At 50.1% G+C, this 21,069-nt stretch overlaps 1 protein-coding gene across 2 annotated transcripts in view; it reads left to right on the forward strand.

Annotated features, from left to right (window-relative positions):
- Positions 1–21,063, forward strand: part of MYOM1 (myomesin 1) — a 40,557-nt gene extending 19,494 nt beyond the window's left edge. For both annotated transcript variants that reach the window (XM_076069994.1, XM_076069995.1), the window contains exons 14-37: positions 54–178; positions 2,548–2,731; positions 3,162–3,333; positions 4,020–4,141; positions 5,313–5,509; positions 6,247–6,373; positions 7,917–8,107; positions 8,810–8,924; positions 10,505–10,667; positions 10,982–11,088; positions 11,411–11,455; positions 13,066–13,202; positions 13,742–13,886; positions 14,483–14,542; positions 14,752–14,819; positions 14,950–15,063; positions 16,515–16,602; positions 16,704–16,742; positions 16,838–16,943; positions 18,365–18,528; positions 19,008–19,044; positions 19,202–19,224; positions 19,340–19,395; positions 19,963–21,063. In XM_076069994.1, coding sequence (XP_075926109.1) covers positions 54–178; positions 2,548–2,731; positions 3,162–3,333; positions 4,020–4,141; positions 5,313–5,509; positions 6,247–6,373; positions 7,917–8,107; positions 8,810–8,924; positions 10,505–10,667; positions 10,982–11,088; positions 11,411–11,455; positions 13,066–13,202; positions 13,742–13,886; positions 14,483–14,542; positions 14,752–14,819; positions 14,950–15,063; positions 16,515–16,602; positions 16,704–16,742; positions 16,838–16,943; positions 18,365–18,528; positions 19,008–19,044; positions 19,202–19,224; positions 19,340–19,395; positions 19,963–20,298 — 2,921 coding nt within the window. In that variant the 3' untranslated portion in view covers positions 20,299–21,063. The remainder of the gene's footprint in view (positions 1–53; positions 179–2,547; positions 2,732–3,161; positions 3,334–4,019; positions 4,142–5,312; positions 5,510–6,246; positions 6,374–7,916; positions 8,108–8,809; positions 8,925–10,504; positions 10,668–10,981; positions 11,089–11,410; positions 11,456–13,065; positions 13,203–13,741; positions 13,887–14,482; positions 14,543–14,751; positions 14,820–14,949; positions 15,064–16,514; positions 16,603–16,703; positions 16,743–16,837; positions 16,944–18,364; positions 18,529–19,007; positions 19,045–19,201; positions 19,225–19,339; positions 19,396–19,962) is intronic.
- The last annotated feature ends 6 nt before the right edge of the window (positions 21,064–21,069 follow it).

Raw genomic sequence — 21,069 nt, forward strand, 5'->3', positions numbered from 1 at the left:
CGTAAATGACATTGACGCGATGTGAACGCTTTGCGTGTGTGACCACCTCTCAGAGGGCCGGATCCCGGGACCCCCGACGGCGCTCTCCATCACGGAGGCCACCAGGAACTACATCGTGCTGTCGTGGAAGCCTCCGGTCATGCGAGGCAGCGAGGGCATCATGTACTACATCGAAAAGGTAGCACGCCGATTACAGGGACGGAGGCCGCCGTGGTTTATAAAACCTGTTCGGTGGAGTCGGTGCAGGCAACGTGCGCGTGTTAAGGACATCATCATCGTCATCATTGTCCTCTCATCCTCAACCACGATTAATCGACTGCTGAATGGAGGCCTCGCCAAGCCGTTACCATGCCCCATGATCCCACCATGCAACAATCCACAGTAGCTGCAACACAAGCTGATTGCATTGCTCCACCCCCCACCCATCCACCCAGCCTCCCCCGACCTGCACGCTTCTCCATTATTATTGACCATCGGTATGTAAAGGGCATGTTGAGTCGTTATGCCACATCTGCCAGCTTCTGCATTGCACACTCACTCGCCCTATTCGCCATTATGTTAATTGCACGAGTGTCCATATTAGAGTAAGGGATGCTGCTGCTGTTAATGGCCAGCACACTGCACCTGCAACCCAGAGGTTGCTGGTTCGATTCAATCTCACGATGGACAATTTTGTTAAATTCCCCCCACCTCTGTCCACCGAGCAGTGTATTTGGGTCCACAGTTCGTCGGTCGGCAGGTGCGTGTCGTGGGGTCAAGCGTGGGTACCCCACCTCTTTGCAAGGCGTCTGGATGAGCCTGGAAAAGTAGGCCAAACACCCTCTCTGGACTTCCTTGAGCTCCATCTCGTGGACGTCCTTTGCGCTTAGCAGTGGCATACGCAAGTAATTGCTGGGCTGCACCTTTATCTTTGAGTCACTCTCCGTCCCGTCCACCAGTTTCTTTCTTGCTCACGCGCCGTGTTCTCCATTGCATTCACGAAGGAGCGTCCATACTGGAGCGGCCTCACGAAATGAACTGTTCTTCAGGTTAGATGCATTGCCAACATAACCATTAATTTAAAATTCGCCCCAAAAATAACATCAGCCCTAGCCAAGTGAAGCATAAGTATATTCCGTTGTAAGAGTTGAGCAGAACATCGTGTTCCATTTGGCACCAGAACTACTCACGGTTTAACCTCTCCACAGTCACACTTTGCCCCTCAGGTGATTTCTCACCTCTATGTATGGAGCGCATGGATCACGAAGCCTCGATATTGACACAACTATTAGACAAAAACAAAGACCCCACTGTAGTGGGATCTTTTATGTTTCGCACGTGCTGTTAGCGACCACCTATGAAGACCCAATACAACACACAAGGAGGTGTCCAGCCACCTTTGTCTCCCCGTGCCAGCTACTCATTTAAAGCTGAGTCAATCTAGGGGAGGCCCCAGACCGCCTCAGATATTTGCCACTAAGTAATAACCTTGGGCGGGTTTCGAACCCAGGTCGCCGATTTTGTGGTGCGGTGCGCAAACCACTGCACCGCCACACCCTAATAAAAAAACCTATAAAAGTCGCGCATGGACGGGCATGAGCAGGGGGTTAGACACGACGAGACCGGGACACATGGTGTGCTCCAATTTAAGACGAACCTGGCAAATACGTGACCTCCTCGGAATAAATAGCTTGCATAAATGTCACTATTTACGACCTTTGTTGGCGAACGTTGGTTGTCCACCCCATATGCTCAAACATATGTGTAGACATTAATCACACTGGAGTTATTCCTTTTGCTTCCCACTGGGATTTTTTGATGCCCTATAATACCATGAAGAATTTTGCTGGCTCCTCGCCCAATCTGCCACAGAATCGCCACGGACGACAAATACACCGTCTGGCAGCCTGTCTTAAACCCAAGCCAAGGCGCCGTTGTGGAGTTCTTAAATCAATTAGAGGTGGAACAACAACAAAGGCACGAGAGTCGTGCCACGTGTGTTGCTGTGTTGTATTAAGTAAACATGAGCAGGGCTCCATTATTTGTTTCCATATTTAAATAACTGCTTTAGTCCATCGGGCTATCGGCTTTCCAGAACAATGTTACCCAGCAGCGTTATGTTTAAGCATGAAAATTATCAACCGGTTTTAACCTTCTAGGTCTCATCAGCGGACTCACGCTTTAACACGTCATCTTTTTCTCGACCAATATCATCCATAATATAGTTTTTGTTTGGGTTAGATCACGTAAATATAAATCCGCCACCACCCGACAAAGCCATTTGATAAGGGTTGTCATGTAAACAGAACGTGCCAATTCGTTACTAGTACAGCACACCGGTGCGTTGGAGAGCCAGGCCACAACATTTACAATCGGAGTACGACGTTTCGCCAGTAATTACAAGTAGATTCATCAGGCGACAGCCGCACCTGACCCTCCTCACAAATCCGTCTGTACCCTCGGTTCAATCCCCAGTGAGTCGGACACGCGGAGTCGTACCGCGAATGTTTGCCGCACGCGTGCTGGCGGTTGTCTAACGGGAGGGCCGTGCGTTCTGTGCGCCACCAGTCGACGGGCGGGGAGGACAACTGGCACCGCATCAACGACGAGCTGCCCCTCAAGTCCCCGCGCTTCGCGCTCTTCGACGTGGTCGTGGGCCAGGCCTACGCCTTCCGCGTGCGCACGTGCAACTCCAGCGGCATCAGCGAGCCATCGGAGACCACGCACCACATCACCGTGGGGGACAAGCTCGGTACAAACCGCTCAACTGGGATCACAGCAGCAGCAGGAGGGGTGCAATGGTTGCTGCTGCCACCACTCCCAAACCTGTGCTGCGTACACCTTGCGATGCGCACGGACAGCTGCCGCTGAGGGATCCCTTTGGTTAAAATGCAGCAGGGCATTGCAGTGGATGACGTGAGATTGATGTAACGCGGCATCGAAGCGCCCTATGAAAGTGCATCCTTATCCTTCGTGACAATTAACCCTAACCATGGAATTAAAGCTGTTGAGTGAGTGAAGGATTGTCGAATGCTTGCGATCCCACCTGGCCAGGCCGTCACCCCCCCAAGGATCGGGGCCATTCCACATTGTCACTCTCGAGGTGACGGGGTGGGGGGGGGAAGACGAATACCCCGTACGTGAAATCGGAGTGAACCGGCCACGTGGAATTGTCCCGACAGAAATCCCATCGCCGCCCAGCGACGTGGTCTGCAGTCGCAACACCCGGAGCTCGGTGGTCGTGTCGTGGAAGGAGTCGCCGACTGCGGACGTCGTGGGGTACTACATCGACTCCAAGCTGCAGGGCACGGACACGTGGGTGCCTTGCAACAACAAACCCGTCACAGGCACCAGGTACGAGCGCACACTCACGCGCATTCACGCGCACGCAGACACACAGTCATGGGCCCCGTCACTTGTTATTTCCTTTGCTGCTGCTGCTTACCAACGCCATCATCAGCAGCATCTACTGGTAGATGGAGTCTTCCCCAAGCCGTCAAAATCTCTCACGGTCCTGCACTGCAATAATCCATGTCGCTACCGCACATGAACGGATTAACCGATCCATCTCCACGGTGGGCGTGACCTCGGGTGTTTTTCCTCTTTTGGCTGCCACTGTTGTGATTCTTGACCAGTGGCCAACATACCCTCAAGCCGTGACTGTGTTCTGCCCAACTTCGCTGAATGTTCTCTTATCCACGTGCTCCTATTATTGGAGACACCTGGAACACCGTTTGCAGTAATTCTTCCAAAATTCTTTGGCTGGAGATGCAACGGTCACAAGTCATCCTCTGCAACATCATCAAGGACGCTTGATAATAGGCGAGCTGTGGGCATCTGTGTCTACACGCAATGCATTCAGTTGTCCGATTCCCCTCCAGGGGAGAATTCGAGCCCATCATTTAGTTGTGCCTTGCCACAAGAGGCAGACAACAAATGTGCTCGCAGAGGATAATTTCCACCTTCACTGTTTGTACTTTAGTTTAATTCGTGCCCCCCCTCTCTCCAACCACTTCCCCCCACTCCCCCCCCCTCCGCAGGTTCACGGTGCACGGGCTGGTGGAGGGGGAGACATACACGCTGCGCGTCAAGGCCGTGAACGCCGCCGACGTGAGCGCCCCATCGCCCGAGTCCGAGCCCATCATGGTCCGTGCCACCATCAGTACGTACCGAGACGCTCCCCTGCACCCCACGCCGACATTGGGGGGGGGCGGGGGGGCTATCGCTGGATCCTTTTTCCTGGGGGCGGAGGCAAAGGGGGATATTACCCCCACCTCCCACCCCTCTACCCCACCGAAATGTTTGAATGCCCATTGTTTTTATTCTTCATGAAGAGTAAAAGTTGATCGCCACGTCGGATGTGTTGCACGAGAAGCGCTCCATAATGTCTGTTTCATCGGAAGTGAAAGCAGAGGAAGAAGGAGATTGTAACGTCGCCTTGCGTACTATTGGTAGGAAACCCCACTGGGTTTGCCACAGTCCGCATAAGTGACGACTGATATCCACACAGTCATCCGAGCGCAAACTTGGATAATAGGTTATAGTTGCCTATCAAACTCGAGTCGCCGGGTTCGTAGCGCAGCGCGTGAACCGCGGCACTGCCGCTCACCCACACACAGCCTGCTTGGTGCTGCCAAAGCACTGGCGTTTCCTGAGGCCCTCTTTGATGGCCAGTGACACTCAGATGTTACAATCGCTTGACTGTAATATGCTTAATGACCCGGACAAAAACATGTGCCGCTATCCATTATTAATGAGTGACTCGGCTGAAATTAATTATTTAAGTGCCTCATGCTTGCGCTTACGTGTACATCGCAGTTTTAAGACTCCTAATCCCAGCTTGAATTCTAACCGGTAGGGTTATAGGTGTTTGAGTCTCGTGGTAAGTCAACTGTGTAATGCGTTACAATATCCAGGGGCTTATCCGTTCACCCACTGGGGCCATCGCTCGTCACAAGGAGCCAGCTATCGCCTGCGCCCATCTCACCCAGTTGGAGCGTGTGAGACATTTATTCAATTCTGAAAGCTTGCCAAGTGTGTGAATGTTATTCCTAATTCCACTATAATTAAACAGCCAGACACCTAACCGGCACAAAACCTAAATTTAATAAAAAAAATAGCATTGTGATGTATAAAATATCGTTTGCAAAATACGTTTTAGGAAAATGGCTAAGCGAGCACGGCGCAGAATTCTTTGGTTTAGCTGGTTGCGTTGCGGATCGCGCAATTTCCCATCGCGGCTCGATCCGACGTGCCTGCCTGGACAAACGCTGTCCCTCGCGTCGAGCCGGCGGCCACGGCCGTGACCCTGGCGGCCCCGGGCCTCCCCGCAGGCCACCCGTCGGCTCCCTACGCGCTCGCCATCCTGGAGAGCGTGAAGGACTCCATCGTGCTCGAGTGGAAGGCGCCCAAGTTCTCGGGCGAGACGCCCATCACGGGCTACTACGTCGACTACTACCACGTGCACGAGGACGGGTCCGGGACCTGGCACGAGGCCAACGTCCGTGCCGTCGGCGAGCGCATGTACAGGGTGAGCGAGCGGCCACGCGGGACGCGCAGTCGCACGAGCGGCTGAGCACGGGGGCCTTCAAAGGCAAGGAAATGTCAATCGGCCGGCAACAAGAGGGAACCGTCTAAAGTCGTGACGGTAGATAAGATTGTCATGCGCTTTGTTGAGTTGAGCCGACGTTATTATGAGGGCTTTGGGGGAAAAGCGACAGTGGGAGGGAATTATAAAGTTGGACGGTGCGAGGGAAGAAGCCGAGAGAGGAGTGAGGTGACCTGCAGTGTGGTGGTGGTTGAATGCCGTAGTGGGAATTAGAAAATTAAATGGATTGCTAAATTGGTAATACCAATTATTTTCACTTGTAAGGCGCATATCATCCGTAGATCCCAATTTTCTTTAATTGCCAGTTACACCGCAAAACGGTTGACAAAAGCACACATTTAATTGGTAATAGCAATTCATTTAGAAACTTTAATCGGTGGTCCGTTTGTTATTTCGTAAATATTTTGTCACGAAATCAATCGTGAAAGAAAATATAATGAACGCACCAAGCGAATATCGTGGGACCTTACATGGCACGGTGCACCGCGAGTAGGATCACCTTGTAGCGCGTACGCACGGAGACCGCCGAGTACAGCGGCAGCAACGACGCACAGAGCCCACGCCGGCCGTGTGCGCGTGGCTCACACTGCCCATCGCTGCCCATAGCTGACCATCGCTGCCCACCGTTGCCCACCGTTGCCCATTGCTCGCTGCTGCAGGTGACCGAGCTGAAGGAAAACCTCGTGTACAAGTTCCGCGTGCGAGCTGGCAACAAGGCTGGCGTGGGGACAGCTTCCGACCCCAGCGAAAGCATCAAGTGCGAGGAATGGACATTGGCAGTGCCAGGTTCGTTTAAGTTTCATTTTGTTTTTTTACATGGCCTCTAAGTCTTAGTGGTTATAATAATAATAAAAATTCAGTGCATTTGGTATCCGCGCTGTCGTTCCTATAGTGCGAGGCTATCACCAAGGAAGGCACATGTGTTACACAGACTGCAGTGGTTTCACAGTAGGGGGGCGATGTGACTACGTTCCCCAAATTAGTCATTTGCAGGTAATTTCCAAATGTGGCGGATTTGGTACCACCTTAACCCTGGCACGCAATGGCCTACTCTTTTCCGGTGACGTCAGGGGTACTTTAACATCCGCTGTGAAGCAGACGCCCCGGATATTTAACGGTTTGTGCACCAGCAGCGATAACCAGGGTGGCCCACTGGATTGTTCTAACCGTGAACCGCTGTGACAAGTGGCACACGCGTTCCCGTTCGGCCACTACGGCTTGCCGCCTGAGACCGGGCTACACAGCCACCGCGTTCTCCGATGCAATATATTTCCTTTAACTTAAGGGAAAAGTTGGGGGCTGCATGTAATAATATCTAGGATATGGTAACTGTCTGATGATGCAGGCGTTTACACGATAGTTACTCTTCACAATACAGTGCTGCGTACAGAATGCGTTTCAATTTAGCGTTTAAGATATTGTACAAAAAACGCTTGCGTGGCCACATTCAAGAGAAAGAAATAAAAAAAAATCCCCAATCTGGCTCTGCAGCCGCACTGATAAACGGGTTCAGAAGGCACCACAGCAGCAAGCCAACATGCGATAGAGACGCCGGGCCTCCATTTGCAACGTTCCCCTAACACCGCGTGAGTCAAGCGTACATTATCGCTGTGATATGCACCGTGACGTACAAGTCGTGAGCATTTTATACAAATGTGTTAACGCCAACGTTTGAGCTTTTCTGAGATGACACCAAAGTGTGGGGACTAATCCACGCATACTTGGATTTAGAAATCCCAGAAATGTCCCAATGGGATTCTTTCAGAACATTTTTATTATTTCGAAAACATTTTCTTTATTCCACAGGAAGTGAAATCACCGCACTGTACTTTAGGATCGTGTGTCCACTCCTCAACCACGCACGTGCTCCAAACTTTCCGTGATGTGAAGTCCAGCTGTGCGGGAATATCGCTACGCGTTTTATAACGCGTTGAATTAAAATGCCGTACATGATCCCATTTTCTTAAATATGCGAAACACCGTTTAACACGTAGGCTTTCGCGACCAATATTATTCATAATAAAACCTTTATTATGTGAAACACCGGTCTTAAAAATACAAACACCACAGGCGACATTTCGAGCAATGGCCCTTGGTAAACGATCACCGTCACTGTCGAACCGTGAGCAACGTCACCCCAGACATGTGCGCACAGCCTTTCCCACAACCCATGGACCCGTCTCTGGCGGGACACGAAGTTGATCGGCAAGCCGCGTGTGGTGGGGTAAAGTGCGGGCACTTCCATCCCCACAGGGGGTTCCCCCGGCAGCAGTTAAGAACCCGAGCAAGAAATTGCAGGGCTGCGCCTTTACCTTTCCCTCTCCTGCAGGGCCGCCGCACGACCTGCGGGTCACGGAGGTGCGCAAGGACTCGCTGGTGCTGCTGTGGGACGAGCCCGTGTACACCGGGCGCACCGCCGTCACCGGCTACTACGCCGACCTGTGCGTGGCCGGCGTCGCCGACGACAGCCTGCAGTGGAGGGGCGTCAACGAGAAGGCCACCGGCAACAAGTTCATCAAGGTGCGGCCGGCGTGCGTCGCCGGGGACAGATAGCAGGGTGCGGAACGGACGCATCGGCTCGTCGGGTCAAGTTGAGTCTCCGTGAGTCCGGCGGCCGAGGGGAAGACCTGAGGACAGATGGCGGGAGGCTATCAGGGCCGAACGTGGAGGTCGCTGCACTGACCAGAGAGGGGAAGTATGGTCAAATGACCCCAACGACCAATACAGCCTGGGGGTGCCTTCACCCAACAGTGGATTGACAAAGACTGTACATGTGTTACAGCAGGACCTTATTTCCTGTCAGATACTGCAAATGCAAGTTCAGTGTCAGGCAACATTTTTGGTCTAAAGTCGTGGCAATTTTGAGTTCTTCTCCCGTCAGCAAAGTGAAGTCAATGCTGATTACCACCACAACGGAATGGAAACTTTAAATACACAGTCAAGCACGAACAGCACTGTGCCCAGTAGTGAGTCAGTCAGCGTAGTGTACAGTCATTCAGTTTAGTTGAACGCATGTTAAATAGTACATTGTCAGTATTATACGTAGCAGTAATTAATGAAAGCATTGTCAAAAATAGCGGATCACTGTCCATCTGTGACCTCGCCAACAAATGACCGCAATCAGTATCCGTGGACTACCGGGAGACCCCTATCCTCCACAGCGGGGCTGCGTCGCCGGCGTTGCGCGAGCGTGCGGATTGAACTATCGCTGTCGTCCCGCAGGTGACCGGCCTGGTGGAAGGAACGACGTACGTGTTCAGGGTCAGGGCCGAGAACATCACCGGAGTGGGACGATGCTCCGAGGTCACGGACGCCGTTTTGGCGGAGACGCGTCCCGGTAATAGTTTAACGCGTAGTAGTAGCAGTAGGAGTAGCAGGCTTTCATGACCAATATTATTCATAATAGTTTAACACGTAGTAGTAGCAGTAGTAGTAGCAGGCTTTCACGACCAATATTATTCATAATAGTTTAACGCGTAGTAGTAGCAGTAGGAGTAGCAGGCTTTCACGACCAATATTATTCATAATAGTTTAACGTGTAGTAGTAGCAGTAGGAGTAGCAGGCTTTCACGACCAATATTATTCATAATAGTTTAACACGTAGTAGTAGCAGTAGTAGTAGCAGGCTTTCACGACCAATATTATTCATAATAGTTTAACGCGTAGTAGTAGCAGTAGTAGTAGCAGGCTTTCACGACCAATATTATTCATAATAGTTTAACGTGTAGTAGTAGCAGTAGTAGTAGCAGGCTTTCACGACCAATATTATTCATAATAGTTTAACGCGTAGTAGTAGCAGTAGGAGTAGCAGGCTTTCACGACCAATATTATTCATAATAGTTTAACACGTAGTAGTAGCAGTAGTAGTAGCAGGCTTTCACGACCAATATTATTCATAATAGTTTAACGCGTAGTAGTAGCAGTAGGAGTAGCAGGCTTTCACGACCAATATTATTCATAATAGTTTAACATGTAGTAGTAGTGTCAGATTTTCACGACCAATATTATTCATAATAAGGTTTTCTTGGGGGTTTGATCACGTAAATATAAGTGTGTCGTTAACCCACCACCACTACCCGACACAGCCAATTAGTCGGGTTTGTCTTGTAAACAGTACGTGCCATTTAGTTACTACTTCAGCCCACCGGTGTGTTGGAGAGTAAATCCACAACATTTACAATTTCAGTCTGACGTTTCGCCAGTAATGCGCAGGGTCTCACTCGATTTGTTTGTGGAGCGCCGCGACACTGGCGTGGAAGGTGCGTGACCGGTCGCCACGACCATTGTAAGATGTATACTGGATGTGGTGGGGCATGTTTATATTTTCCGGGTTGCTGGTAGACCACGAAGTGGTATGTTACTCACGGCCATAGCCATGCCAAGAGGATTACTGTACGCGGTGTGCCAGGTATGGAAATACCCCAAGATTGCATCTTCGTCCTCAATAATTAAATAAACATTGTTATACATCGCAAAGCAGAACAATCTGCATTACATTATCAAACTTGCATTTCCAAAATCACTTCATCCTGCTTTTCCTCACATTGATTTTTTTACATGTTTAATCCCGCTCTGCCTTCAATAATTGCCCGAGAGATGCGCAGCCTGCTGTGTTTTCCACTTTTTCCCCGAATAAACAAAAACAAAATTTCTTTAGATTCTGTAGCTGTCGCGAAAGCAGCTGCAAAGTATGACCCATTATTTTCAGTAACGCGGACCACTCATAAACGCAAATCTGTAAAAAAAATATATATTTCTGCAGGGTACAAAAATGTGACATGTGGCTGACGTCAAGTGGCGTCATTAAAGAGACAAGCGCACAGTGTGAAACATCATCCGGCTGAGCGGCCTGTCGCACCGACGCACGCTCATTCCCGCCATCGCGTCATCTGAACCGACGTGCGCTTTCTCCCGCAGGCACGAAGGAAGTGGCGGTGAACGTGGACGACGACGGCATCGTCTACCTGGAGTTCGAGTGCGACAAGCTCAGCCCGACGTCCGAGTTCATCTGGTCCAAGAATTACCAAGACATTGGGGATGCGGATAAGGCGAGGGTCGCCACGGAGACCAAAGGAAACAGGTGAGCACCTCGCAAAGCGGACGCAACCGCGGGCGAATCTACAACACGAATGAGCGTGGATGAATGTTGCTGCTCTCCGACGTGTGTGTCCCGTCGGGTTGTACCCCGAGCGATGCCCGGCAGCCTCTTGAAGCTTCTTGAAGCAGCTGCCAGAGCGTGGAGCGGGACGCCGTAGGTCGGACGGAACAACATGCGGCACGAAATGACATTGGAGAGTTGCACAGCGGCACGGCTGTGAAAATCTACGCAGCAATGTTGCCTCTTGCTGTAAAGATATGGCTCAATAACTTACCTTTTTTTCATTTGCTTCACAGAACGAAGCTCATGTTTAAATCTCCTGACGTAGAAGACCTGGGAGTGTACTCCTGTCTCGTCACGGACACCGATGGGGTGTCCTCGAGCTACACGCTGGATGAGGACGGTAAACATCGCACTGCAATGCAGTTCAACGCCACGTATCCGACTCGCTGGGGACTGAGGTATAGGCGGATTTTTGAACGTGTATGAGAATGTCAAAAAATAAAACGCTTTTGAACGTAAATAAATGCTTGACTGTGCTTTGGAAGCAAGTGAATGTATGACAGATTAAAAATAGAAGGCTCTAGTGGGCGGTTAATTGGTCATAGCTGGTACACGATGGTTAGATATACACAAATCTGCGCTGTACGTGCAGGTACAGTACAACTCAACTATATTTGGCTGAACTTGGACAAGAAATACGAAACTTCTTTCTCGTTCCACAGAGCTGAAGAGGCTTCTTGAGCTCAGCTATGACCACAAGAATCCAGGTAAGAGGGCATCAGAGCGAGGCTCCTGTAAAAGCATATTCTGCACGAGAAGAAACATCTGCTTAATACGCTCTGAAGTGCTATTGCTGGCACATACAACACCGAAGATGTTTTACATTAGAGACACATTTAAACTATTTCGTGATGGACTGGATAAACGTCGTGAAACAAGATGCTGCATTATTTTATTCAAGGCTTGGATGAAAGCCAAGTATTTTTATTTTATAGCTGAACAATGTTTCAATTGTAACTTAGTAAAAAAATAGAACCTACTTTTTTAACCAATACATCTCAACTGTGAGGTGGAATGGTGGGAGCAGTGGGGGACCTGAGTTCCATTCCCAACCAGGGATAACATCAGTGGCAAGTCATATCTGAACTGGTCCTGGGCACCCAACCACCCCCTTCACCAACCCACATTGACCAGCATGGTGAATTATGGTCAAACCCTTCTGAAAAAAACAGTCTTGAGACTCAGTGAGGCTTTCTTGGGTAAATACATGTTGCCGCACATGTTATCGATCAGCCAGGTGTGGTGAGGATCTGGGGAAATCAGGTGTGGTGAGGATCTGGTGCAGCTAGGTGTGGTGAGGATCTGGGACAGCTAGGTTTGGTGAGGATCTGGATCAATCAGGTGTGGTGAGGATCTGGATCAGCCAGGTGTGGTGAGGATCTGGGGCAGCTAGGTGTGGTGAGGATCTGGGGAAGTTAGGTGTGGTGAGGATCTGGGGCAGCTAGGTGTGGTGAGGATCTGGGGAAGTTAGGTGTGGTGAGGATCTGGGGCAGCCAGGTGTGGTGAGGATCTGGGGCAGCTAGGTGTGGTGAGGATCTGGGACAGCTAGGTTTGGTGAGGATCTGGATCAATCAGGTGTGGTGAGGATCTGGGGCAGTTAGGTGTGGTGAAGATCTGGGGCAGCCAGGTGTGGTGAGGATCTGGGGCAGCCAGGTGTGGTGAGGATCTGGGGCAGCCAGGTGTGGTGAGGATCTGGGGCAGTTAGGTGTGGTGAGGATATGGGGCAGTTAGGTGTGGTGAGGATCTGGGGCAGCCAGGTGTGGTGAGGATCTGGGGCAGCCAGGTGTGGTGAGGATCTGGGGCAGCCAAGTTTAGTGAGGCTCGCTCGACGGATGCTTGTGATCACTGCACCGCACGCCTCTTCTTAACACTCTTTTCCACTTGCACATCCGAGCTGTGCTTGCATCGCGTGCAATTTGTGACGTCCAGACGCGTGCTAAGATGATGCTGTAACGCTGACTTTATTGAAGGTACAGTATAATAACGTCAAACACATTGCAAACGTCATATCTCAACCGGTCCTTGCCAACCCAGCTCCCTCTTTCACAGACCAGCACTGTCCAGCATGAGGCCACGGCTTGACCACGAAGCTGATTCAGATGTCTCGTGAGGCCAGCGTAGCACGACTTGATTCCCGCCTTGACCCCGAACATGCCAGAGGAAGACCGCCTGTAACGTCCTGGTCTCCGTGTTGTTGGCGCAGCTTGGATGTGTGCAAGTGCCATTGGGGTAATAGCTGTTGGGCGGTATGGGCCAGAGAGCAAACCATGCAGGCACCGTTTAATTATTCCCGACTCTGCCACGTTCCCACTCGCAGTTGTGCCGCTGCTGACGACGCTGCAAACGGAGGTTCTGGAGCAGGGCCAGGTGCGCTTCTGGCTCCAGGCTGAGAAGCTCAGCCCTGCGGGACAGGCGCACTTCGTCGTCAACGAAAAGGAAGTCGCTGCCGGAGGGGTGAGTCGGTCAAAAGTCTGGTGAATTGTCCCTTGGCTTCGAGTGCCGGCACTTGGGACTGCGCTTTAAGTTGTAAAGTGAACCAGACAAGATCAGCAAAAGCCGTACAAGAAGTCAGTGCTTTATTATTTTTGTTGCATAAATCTCTCGCGATGCTGCCACGGTGTGATGGTTAGCACACCGGACTTGCAGGCCAGAGGTCGCCGGCTCTATAATATGGGGTACGGCAGTTGAAAGAATGCTTAAAGTTTCTTACATTTTCCCGCCTTTGTCCACACAGCACTATAAATGGGGGCAGCACTGTTAGCCACACGGCAGGTTAAGTGCATGCGGTTCGGTAAAGTGTGGGTACTCTCACCTCTACAAAGATTTCTGGCCAAGTGCTATCTACAGGAATTCTCTAGAAATCCCTCTAGTGGTGGCCCTTCCACCACCAGTGGCTTGCGTGAGCAATTGCAGGGCTGCACCTTGACATTTTCGCCTTTTTACGAGAGTCGATGGCGACCGTGGCGCCGGTCGCCCGCGCGTCGGTTTTGCAGAAGTACAAGATAAACTGCGACAAGGGGACGGGAATCGTGGAAATGATCATGGAGGACTTCTCGGCGGAGGACGAGGGGACGTACACCGTGCTGCTGCAAGACGGCAAGGCCAAGAACCAGTCGAGCCTGGTTGTCATCGGCGACGGTGAGACCCCCACGGTGTTCCCACGACGCCGCACGGCCGTGGCTCTGCCGACAGCCACAGGGAAGGTGCCACGGGTGTCGTGGTCAGCGGGCGCGCTGGACACTTGCAAGCCAGAGGGTCGCCGGCTCGATCTCCTGGCGTGGTGGTTGTACGTTTCCTAAAAAAAAATCCACCGCCTGTGTCCACCCAGCAGGATAAATGTGTCGCACCGCAGCCGTCGATTGGCAAGTCAACATGTGGTGGGGTAAAGTGTGGGTACTCCCACCTCTTCTAAACAGTCTGGCCAGAGTAGGCCAATTCATGTCTCTTGGGGGCTCTCTTGAGCTTCCCCTCGTGAAAGCCCTTCTGCCAGCAGTGGCTTGACCAAGTGATCGCAGGCCTGCACCTTTACCAAACAGCTTCCAATCACTTCCTGGCTGGTGGCCATTATTCCAAGGCCAGCTGTGATGCCACTTTAATGATGTCATCACCGAGGGTGTTTATTCACCTCGTAGTGATTTGATGAGTTGGATTAATTAAAAGGACACGAAGCAATAAAAAATATAGTGTTGATAAAGAAATTACTCCTAACCAAAAACCACCCCTCACCCCTTCAGATTTCAAAGACCTGCTGCAGCAGTCAGAGTTCGCAAGAAGGGAGTATCTCCGAAAGCAAGGTACGAGCTCCCTGCAACGCCCCAACAGAGTAAATACAATTGCACACGCAGTAGCAAGCCTTGAGATAAACACGTGCGATTATTTTATCCACGACAGTCTCTATTTGCCAGTGCAATTTGCGCTGCCTTTTGTGATATTGGTGTGCTTTGACGTTTGTGTGAGATTTTACAAGTTCGTAACGAGGGCTTTGTTTTACTTTATTTTAAAGGGCCTCACTTTGTCGACTTTTTGGCCTGGGAAGTTACGGAGGACTGTAATGTCAACCTCATTTGCAAGGCGAGTATTTACAGTACGGTTTTTTTTTTATTTTATTTTCAGAGACTAGAGAAACATACACTGTCAACAAACACACAGCGGTGTTCGTTGTCGCCACCGTTTCAGCTGAAGCCGTTGATCTATCCATTAGGTTGCAAATGTCAAGAAGGAGACCAACATCGTGTGGTACAAAGACGAACGTGAGCTGCAGGAAGAGACGGACTTTGAGGCGCAGAGTGGGGTGTGCAAGCTTCAAATCACGCAGGTAAACGGACCTGCCTCTGAAAACAGCTGTTCACTCGGCCTTGCCTTGCATCTCCTTCCTCATTCCACGCAGATTAAGAGGGGTTGTTTTGCTCTCTGATGTGTTTTCTGGTTGTCCTGCACGTCGCTCGGCACGATGGCCGACCTTCGCGTGCAGAAGGGCGTCAAGCCAAACGACGTCAGACTTTGTGCCAAACAACTCCTCGGATTGCTGTGCATCACAACCGCGAGAACATTTGTCGGAAGTTTTTTTTTTACCGTGTTTGTGCAGAGTGTTGAGACACGGTCACATGGAGATGCTGTGTACATTTATATTGTACTTTTAGTCGGGCGCCACGGTGGCGAGATGTTAACTACCTCGCTTGGTATACAGGAGGTCGTGGGGATCTATCCTGGCCCTGACGCCTGCTGCATATTTGGAGTTTGCACGTTCTCCCTGTGGTTGCGTGGATTTTTCTCCAGGTCCACCCGTTTTTCTCTCCATATTTAGAAGCATGCGTTTAGAGTATTTGGCTGCGATACATTTCCACATGATAACTACTTCGTTGAGCTATAATTTGTGGCCAGGTCGCGTCTGAAAATGAGCTACTAAGCTCAATGGGCCTTACCTGGTGAAATAAAAAAAATAGTTGAATAATTGTAATGTGCCCAGGCTAAACTGCAATACTCAGCCTTACAAAGTCCGCATTCGAGTGCACAGCACCGCCATGCAGTCCACTGCTATCTAGAGCTGGGGTGATTCGTCGATCTCATCTATAATCAACAACCTTTTGTAATCAGCTACTTCGTGGTGGTTGCTTGCTCAGGCACCTTTACAAACCGCAGCTGGCCCCACAGCCTACCCCCTGAAGGCAGGAAACCCCCTACAAGCCACGCCCAGTGTGACGTGACTAAACATGCCGATTACATCACCAAGCGCTGCCCGTCACCTCCCGACCAGCGGCACGCGTGGGATGAGGCGTGAGACTTCCCCCCCAAACTCTATTCACGTTTTATATTCTATGGTTCTTTCGGTAAAGCCACGTAAATAGAAAAATAATTTAAAAAATATCACGACGTTTCAATCGCAACACAAGCAATTGTCTTCACGTTGTCCGATTAATCGAGTAATCGAACTGATAATTAGTCGAGACATCTAAATAACCAGATATCCCAACTCGAATATGGATGGTGTGGTGAAATCCTGCCTTCTCTTGTCACTGTGGGAGGGGGGTGATAAACCGGGCACGAAAGGCGACATCTCTGCACAGCCAGGTGGCCACCAGAGGAAATATGTCTCGGTAAACCGATGTCAGTGCTTACAGGGCTTACGAAGGTAAATCTTGAAGTAATGCCACCCATAATCGGTGGAGTGATGGTTTACTTAAATCGTGGGCTAGCAGCAGCTCTGCTGGCTAACGTACACATTGCTGTAGCTCGCTCGCTGTGCCTGCTCCGTCGCGTGTTACGCAGATGGCTAAGAAGGATGCCGGCATCTACAAGGTGGTCATCTGGGACGACCGTGGCAAAGATAAAACCACGCTCATTCTCACGGACTCAGGTGGGGCCGCGTGGGCTCAGGAGCACCACTTAGACAATTTGTACAAATGAGTCCGTGACCCGGGACGATGCTGACATTTGCTCTTTCCTTTTGTTTCACAGTTTATGACCAGATAATTCACGCGATCTGCAAAATCGCCGGTAAGTTGGCCGTCAGAGGTGGCGCTTTCAGAGCTATCGTTTTCAGCACTGGTGAAATTAAATCTAATCGCGGATCTTTTTGTGTTTTACTTTAGCGGAATCTGCATCCGAACTTAAACTGCAAAGCACTGCTGAAGGAATCAAAATCTATACTTTTGTCAAGTATTACCCTGAGGACCTCAAAGTGTCTTGGTGTCACAAGTGAGTATTACTATACAAGGTGCTTAGTACACCATTCACTTGCTTTGTACACTCACCACAGTTGCTGAGCACTGGCCCAAGAAACCAAAACACCAAGTGGTCAGCAACAAACGGCACTCTTGCAGGCATAATAGATGAGTTTGTACGTTTCCGTAAATTTAAGACGGCTATCATAAGGTTAGAAAATAGACAACGGGAGGACAGTTTACAGTGGAGGGGTGCAATAAAAGAAGCCCAAAGTGAAGTGAGCTGCAGTGTGAAGGTTGAACACAGACAGAGTGGATTAAACAACATAGTTTGATAGGTGAAGTCTTCAACACGGCAGGAGGAGGAATCAAGGAGTGAAGTTCATGGGAACAGTAACCGTGGCAGTAGCAGTGACGGAAGAGCGATCAGTCAACTGACCGCGTACGTGGCTGGAGTTAATCAGTGAGTGTTGGATCATCAATCAATCAAACGTGTATATGTATAACGTATACAGTAACACTCACACACACACACTCTCTTAGTATATATACTTACATTTAGTGGCAGATCTGCTGATATAGATTAGCATATGTGCTGCAGGGTAGAGTGGTATGTACTGTGGCTGCTGTGGGGTTGGCCACATTCTAACAAACGTTAACCATGCACAGCTGGTTAGAACACGGGCTGCATAGCGGCAGTGCATAATACCTTTACCTTGTAAAAGTGAGGACTACTTTTGAGAGAATAACGAGGCGGAGATATCATGCACGCTCGGGTATCCTGCAACGCTTTCCAGCGTACGTTTGGTCTTCTAAGAAAGTTGTTGAATTGGCGAGGTCCCCTTTTGAGCCGCGTGAAGAGGCGACATCGTTCGGCACATCGTGTGACGTCACACAGAGATGTCGCAGACGTAAAGAGGTCGTCCAGCGGCATCACACGGAACATCGCCGGGAGAGGAGGCGAAACGTGTGCATGTGGCACGTTACATCATTGACCTTGGCCAAAAATGGCTTTTCTATTATCGCAGTTTTTTTATTTGCCAAATTCTGGATAACTGTTCGATTAATCTGTCCAATTTTCGCGGGGGGTTACACCCCTAACAGCACCACAAATTTACCTGCAAATTTCATCTATATTGGCTCATTTCCACGAGATGTATCGTGACTCCCCCCCACCTCCGCTACAGACAGGCAGACGGTACACAGACAGAGAGATGGACAGAGATTATGCAGCAGCGATTTCAACATTATTTTAAAAGTGTTAACACGAATGGCAGGTACCTCCGGATAGACCGTTTTCCCCGCACCTCCGATGAGCACGATCGGCTACGTATGGCGCGAAAGAAGTTCAACATACACACATTACCCCCACGCGCAAACCTCTGGATCCATCGCTGGAGACAACCGATGCCGCGTCCGGCAACAGAGCGGCCGCTCTGCCCTGCCCACCCACAGGGACACCAAGTTGGCCTCCACAGACCGCGTGCGCAGCGGCGTGATGATCGACCAGCTGTGGCTGCACATCAACGAGCCGGCCGAGAAGGACAAGGGGAAGTACACGGTGGAGCTCTTCGATGGCCAGGAAACGCACAGAAGGGCGCTCGACCTGTCCGGCCAAGGTGACGAATGCTGGGCACGCGGGGGCAGTGCCATCGGAAAGCGGTTCAACGCTTTCCGTAAACGATGAGAAACCCGAGGCATTGCGGCAAACGCGGTGGTAACTCGTGCCGTATGTACGTATGTTGAACTTCTTTCGCACCATACGTAGCCAACCATGCTAATTGGAGGTGCGGAGGAAGGATAACAGAACTAAACACAAAAACACGAATGCTGCTGCCATTGTCACGTGGCGCTCGACTGTGTTTAGAGAGGGAATGCTCCTGGACCAGAATAATTCACTGGGCACCCGGATGTTGGGAAATACATGACGTGGATAGAACAAACACGTTCCGTACTGATGTAACATTAGGCATGCGAGTCGTACGTTGAACCATTTGTATGCATAGACCTCACAACAGAGGTGACTGCAGTATATTGAATTTAAAGTAGAGTGTTGCATTTGTACATGATGTTAACAGTCAAATGTTCTATCTTTCAGCATTTGATGATGCATATGCCGAATTCCAGAGACTGAAGTAAGTGACTGCTTAGGATAACATTTTTACAATAACTATTTCTACTTATTTTACCATGATTTCAATATTGGTTAAAATGTGGTGGCTTTTTGAAATCACTTTTGTGAAAACAATGTTTTATTTTATTTTTGTACTAATTATGTTGTTACTTTTACAGGCAAGCAGCCATTGCAGAAAAGAGTAAGCGTTTGCTGTACATTCTTTCTACCACTTTAAACGGACAAGCGTTTTGAATTGCGAGGTCGTGAATCAAGTGAAGTGCTATAATTAACCGTGGCACTTCTGCCCATCACAGATCGTGCAAGGGTGGTGGGAGGCCTGCCAGATGTGGTCACAGTGCAGCAAGGAAAGGTAGAACATGCACAGCTATTGCCGACAAAGGTTTACAACCATTAGCACAACACCCACTCACGCCAACATACGTGTAGCAAAGCGGCACATGAGTTTGATTTGCTGTGAACATATTCAGTAATGCCTCGTGGTGTACATTCAATGCGATTTTACAATATTTTGTATTTATGATGAATGGTAACTGCCTAGTAGTAGATAACACAATGCATAACTTGCAATCATGATGGATGGGGCCGACGTTAAATACGTAATCAGCGTAATTATCAATAGTGCTGATCTGTCCACTGCTGGATGAATCCCTCCATATACCGATGCCATCTCTCACGTTCCTGTCATGCCACAACCCATCTCTCTCCGGCACGTGAACTGAACTCGTCGAACCATCCCCAAGGTGGTCTTCCCTTACGGCGTGTTCCGTCCTCTGGCTCTCCATTCCATGACCAGGCTCACCTGTGGGCCACAGGCCCTTCTAGCAACGATGTGCCCTGCCCACGGCCAACTTGATTTCCACGAGTCAATACGACGCATCGGATTTGCGTTTTCTCTGATCCACGTGCTCCTCCACAGACGCTGAACCTGACGTGCAACGTGTCGGGCGACCCGGCGCCCGAGGTGAGCTGGCTGCGGAACGAGCACCCCGTCGACTCGGACAACCACCTGGTGCTCAAGTTCGAGGCGGGCAAGTTCGCCAGCTTCACGGTCAACGGCGTGACCACGAGCGACTCGGGGCGCTACAGCATCGTCGTGCGCAACAAGTACGGCACGGAGACGGGCGACTTCACCGTCAGCGTCTTCAAACCGCAGGAGGGTGAAGAGGAGGAGGAGGAGGGCGCGGCCGAAGGAGTTCACGACAAGCACGCCGGCAAGGACGAGGCGGCGAAGAAGACGACAAAGGCCAAGTAGACGTTGACGTTACGCACCGCGGGGGGCGGAGGGGATCTAAATTTGGTGTTGCTCGACGGTGGAATGTTTTAATAAAGCTCTGTGATGTGTAATTGAGTTGTTCGGTGTGAAGTTCAACGTTCTGCTCCACACGCTCGGAGCTTCCTCAGGAACTGAAGGGCATCATCTTGCTCTACATGAAGCTGTCGAGAGATTTTGACCAAAGAAAAACTTAAAAGCTTCCTGATGAAGCTGCTAGCACGTAGAGCGGAACGTTGAACACCGCGCTGAACAGCGCGCGGTACCACCAGAGAACGCAGCACAGAGCTATACAGCACAACCTACAGAATTATATGTTTTTAAGAAATCTTGTGTGGAAGGGATTTGATTGTGATAAGCTGCATGGTTTAACACTTTGTAATTTCAGATTTAGATTGTTTGTTGTGGGAGCCTCAGAGGATAACCTTTGTTTTCAATCAATACGACCATGTTTCAACAACAGAACAATAATGTAATAATCCTGTTGAGTCGCACTTTCATTTTTTTGGGTAATGAGTTAATGATTTTGTTTGGCACTGGCTTCTCTATGATTTCGAACACTTTGGCTCCAACGCATAAAGGTACACATTTGTGTCCAGTCGCTAACCCATTAAGTGGCCACAACATTGTTTTACCAGCGAAATACCTTAAGGTTTCTTGTGCCACACTGCTCATAAGTTACAACACACATTATTTACTCTTCATCTTGTCCCTTATCAACATCTCAATAAAATAAACGCAATTTAACACGTG

Source organism: Petromyzon marinus, chromosome 27 (genome assembly GCF_048934315.1).
Source record: "Petromyzon marinus isolate PM22_M1 ecotype Great Lakes invasive population chromosome 27, UKy_Petmar_22M1.pri1.0, whole genome shotgun sequence".
In the NCBI taxonomy this organism is placed as follows: domain Eukaryota; kingdom Metazoa; phylum Chordata; class Hyperoartia; order Petromyzontiformes; family Petromyzontidae; genus Petromyzon; species Petromyzon marinus.